At 41.2% G+C, this 3,803-nt stretch overlaps 1 protein-coding gene across 1 annotated transcript; it reads right to left on the reverse strand.

Moving 5' to 3' along the window:
* Positions 1-2,728: 2,728 nt before the first annotated feature.
* Positions 2,729-3,451, reverse strand: LOC141692452 (uncharacterized). The gene is made up of 2 exons (XM_074497301.1): positions 3,047-3,451; positions 2,729-2,950 (listed from the first exon to the last, which is right to left on the reverse strand). Exons 1-2 carry the CDS (start codon positions 3,449-3,451, stop codon positions 2,729-2,731), a joined length of 627 nt encoding a protein of 208 aa, XP_074353402.1.
* Positions 3,452-3,803: the final 352 nt, after the last annotated feature.

Consider the following 3,803-nt stretch of genomic DNA (forward strand, 5'->3'; position numbering starts at 1 on the left):
GAGAACTACATTCAACGGGAATAGTACTTTTTTCAAGTAAATTCTTGATTTGACAACAAAAAATTTATGACTTTTTAATATTTAGATGTATATAAAAATAGGTGAAAAATTAAAATGATTTAATATATCAAAATTTATTTTTGACATCGTTGTATCTGTTATACCCAAAATTTGGCATTGGATTAATGCGGGTCAAACGCAGGCTAATTACAGTCAAACTCGGTGTTGCATTGTAAAAGGTGAGGACGCGCCAAGGCAAGCAGGACGCACCCACCTTTGAAGAGGTGTTTTACAAATGATGGTTTAGTGATAGGAAAGCTTGAGAGCGCATGCCTGGAGTAGAACGCGCCCTAGATTATTGTACGCGTCCAGCATGGTGGGAACATTTGACAGTTATGTTTATTTGGCAATGAAGGTTGGATGACGCGCTCAGGGAGGTAGGACGCGTCCTGATATGCTGGATGTCAGGGAAGGTAGTTGCTGGAAGAATACATACATGTTTTATGAAGGTGAGGACGCGTCCAATGTCTTAGGACGCGTCCTGTGTATGGTCAGTGCATCCTCATGAGGATAACTCAGGAAAAAGCATGCTTGGAAGGGAGCAATGGATGATTATTTCTACTAACGTATTTGTTGCAAGTACTCGTTAAAGAATTCCCTCCTTGATACGGTCAAGGAGGGGGATGTCTGTGAAAAGTTTGAAGGCCTCCAGGGTTATGTCTGATGATTGAAGGCCTCCTCCTGTATTCAACAGGTGTCCTCGTTAGGGATGTGGGGTTAACTTTGGTGTGTGCTTTGGGAACTCTGTTCTTGTATTCAACGGGTGTCCTCGTTGGAGAACTTTGGAGTCATCCTGCACTTTGCACCCAAGAGCTTGGGATCATCTGTCCTGTTATCTGGTGGGTTATCCTCATTCGGGGGACAGGGACGCGTCCGACATTTGGGGTGAACCGTGGCTATACATGCTTCCGTAAATTAAGGGAGATAGTTGTAGCGGAGTGTTATCCTTGCGCAGGGAGATGTATTATCCGTGAAGTCCTACGATTACGGACGAGTCTTGGGCCTTCGCGGTTGGGCCTCATAGGTGGACATTCCTAAAGTTAGCGGAAGATGGATTCTGGATGGGCTTCTACCGGGTCTAGGAATAAGAAGTCTAAGCCCGTTAGATTTCTTATTCCCCAAGAACTACGTTAGGCTTGATCCCTATATAAAGGGTACGTAGGCACATTGAGAGGGGTAAGAAATTGAGAGTTTATAAGGGAGCCACCACTTATTCTGATCAATCTCAGCCTAAAACAATCACAAACCACCACACACCGCTTGATTTTCCGGTGAAGAACCACCGTCATAGATCTTAATTCTGGCGAGAAACCTCAATCTTTGTTGTTACCAGATTCCTCCGTCAACAGTATCTATGGTTTTAATTTAAAAAAATCGAAAATGAGAAAACATTGAAATCCTGCTTCTGTTATTCTTGTTGCGTAGAGTACAATTTAGTTTTTAAACAATACAAATATGTAGAGGTCACGGTCTGATTTTACGTGCTCCCCCCATAAATTGTAGTTTTGGGTTTGAACAAAGCTACTGCACGTTTTTTTTACGAACAAAGATTTTATTAACCAACTAAATCAGCTTTCAAAGCTACATCCACTCCAATAGGAACATAACTCCTATTGAAAAGTCGATACGGGAATGAATATGACTCTTGAGCTAACTCGTGAGCAGCCATATTAACAGACCGTTGAATAAATAATAATGAAATATTTTTGTTCTTGCATTAAGTCCCGACATTCCTCCACAATCTGACCAAACGGTGACACCATAGCAACCTTGGATCTGATTGCTTGAACAGCTACCATGCAGTCTGATTCAACCACTACTTCCTCCCATTCTTGATTTTTAGACCATCTAAGGGCTTTTTTATGGCCATGGCATCAGCCATTTCTTGAGAAACCATTCCCTGATATCCCACTGTCCTAGCTGTGATCATCTCCCTGCTTACATTTCTGGCTACCATCCCTGCACCAAAAGCATTATACTCCCTGAAAGTTGCTGCATCCACTGACACCTTGACAACTGATCCTTGTGGCTTGATCCAAGAACTAACCCCATCCCCTTCTTGAAGCTTAGGAAAATGAGAGTTGGTAATTTTACTTTGGGCATATCTTCATTGATCAAGGTACTGTTTAGCGATTGCAATGACAACATATACTCGAGTATATTTATTATTCCATGGAACTTCATTTCTAGCCTTCCAAATCGACCAACATACTGCTGCAATTTCTTCACACTTGTCTCTGTCATACTCTGCTAAAACTCGCTTCCACTAGTCAAATAAATTCTCTTCAACATGTCATTGGAAGCCTGAAATAGTTACCTTCCAGCATTGAACTGCTAGGGGAAACCACATAAACACATGATTAATTGTTTCGTAATCTCCTCGATACAAAGGGCACACCCCTTCCACCTGAACCATTTTTTGCTGCAGCGCCACCCTAGTAGGAAGACATTGATTTAACGCCCTCCACACCATGTTCAGAATTTTTGGTGGAGTTTTTAGTCTCCAAAGGTTTTTTCAAACCCTACTATCATCCTCCTGACACCACCTTTCTTTTTGGGCCTGCAACAAACGATATGCACTCCGCACCGAGTATTGACCTGATGACTCCTTACTCCAATAAAACTCGTCATGACCATCATCCTCCCTTATCTTGATTTGTCTTATACATTATTGGTCCCTTTCGTTGAAAAGATCACGGAGAATGTCTTCATCCCAACCATGGTATTCAGTTGACACAAGAGACGATACCTTGTTATGAGTTAAAGTCGGATGATTAGAAGTCACATACGGATTATTATCATCTAATAACCACGGTTGATTAACAATATCAATCATCTGACCCGATCCCACCTTCCACCTGATCCCTGCTAGAATTACACCTTTTTCCTCCTAAATGCTACGCCATACGTAACTAGGGTTACTACCAACTTCAGATTCCAGAAAACTACCTCTTGGGAAATAACTTACTTTGTAAACTTGACTGACCAGGCTATCAGGCTTTGTGAGAAATCTCCACGCTTGTTTTCCTAACATCGCCAAATTAAAATCTCTACCACCATTTAATTTGTGCTTGCTTAATATAGACCAACTCATCCAGTGTATTCCTTTCCTGTCAGACCTATTCCAGTTCCACCAAAATTTTAAAATTATACGTTCAAAATCTTTTGTTATATCTACAGACAGCAAGAACAAGCTCATAGCGTATGTTGGTAATGAATGAGCCACTGATTTCACTAAAGTTTCTTTACCCCCTTGAGAGATGCATCTTCCTTCCCAACTCAACATTCTGTTTCTGACTTTATCCTTCAGAAAAGCCATAATGTTTCCCTTGCTTTTATTCAGCATATTCGGTAGACCCAGGTATTTGCAATTCTCTCCAGCCTCCTCCATTTGAAGTAAATGACATAAGTTTATTCTGACCTCCTTCTTAATATTTGTACTGAAGAAAACAGATGACTTAGCAATATTCACTTTCTGACCCGAGGCTTTCTCAAACACTTGTAGCAGATTCAACATATGTAAAGCTTCCTCCTCCTTCGCTTTACAATACAAATAATTGTCGTCCGCAAAGAGAATATGACTAATACTTGGAGCTGTCCTACACACCTTAATCTTGAATCAATTTTCGTTGCTCATAATTACGAAGCAAAGAAGACAGACCTTCAGCGCAAAGGATGAATAAATACGGGGACAAAGGGTCCCCTTGGCGTAACCCACGACTGGGATATATAGGACCAAACTC

This window comes from Apium graveolens, chromosome 2, assembly GCF_009905375.1.
Source record: "Apium graveolens cultivar Ventura chromosome 2, ASM990537v1, whole genome shotgun sequence".
In the NCBI taxonomy this organism is placed as follows: domain Eukaryota; kingdom Viridiplantae; phylum Streptophyta; class Magnoliopsida; order Apiales; family Apiaceae; genus Apium; species Apium graveolens.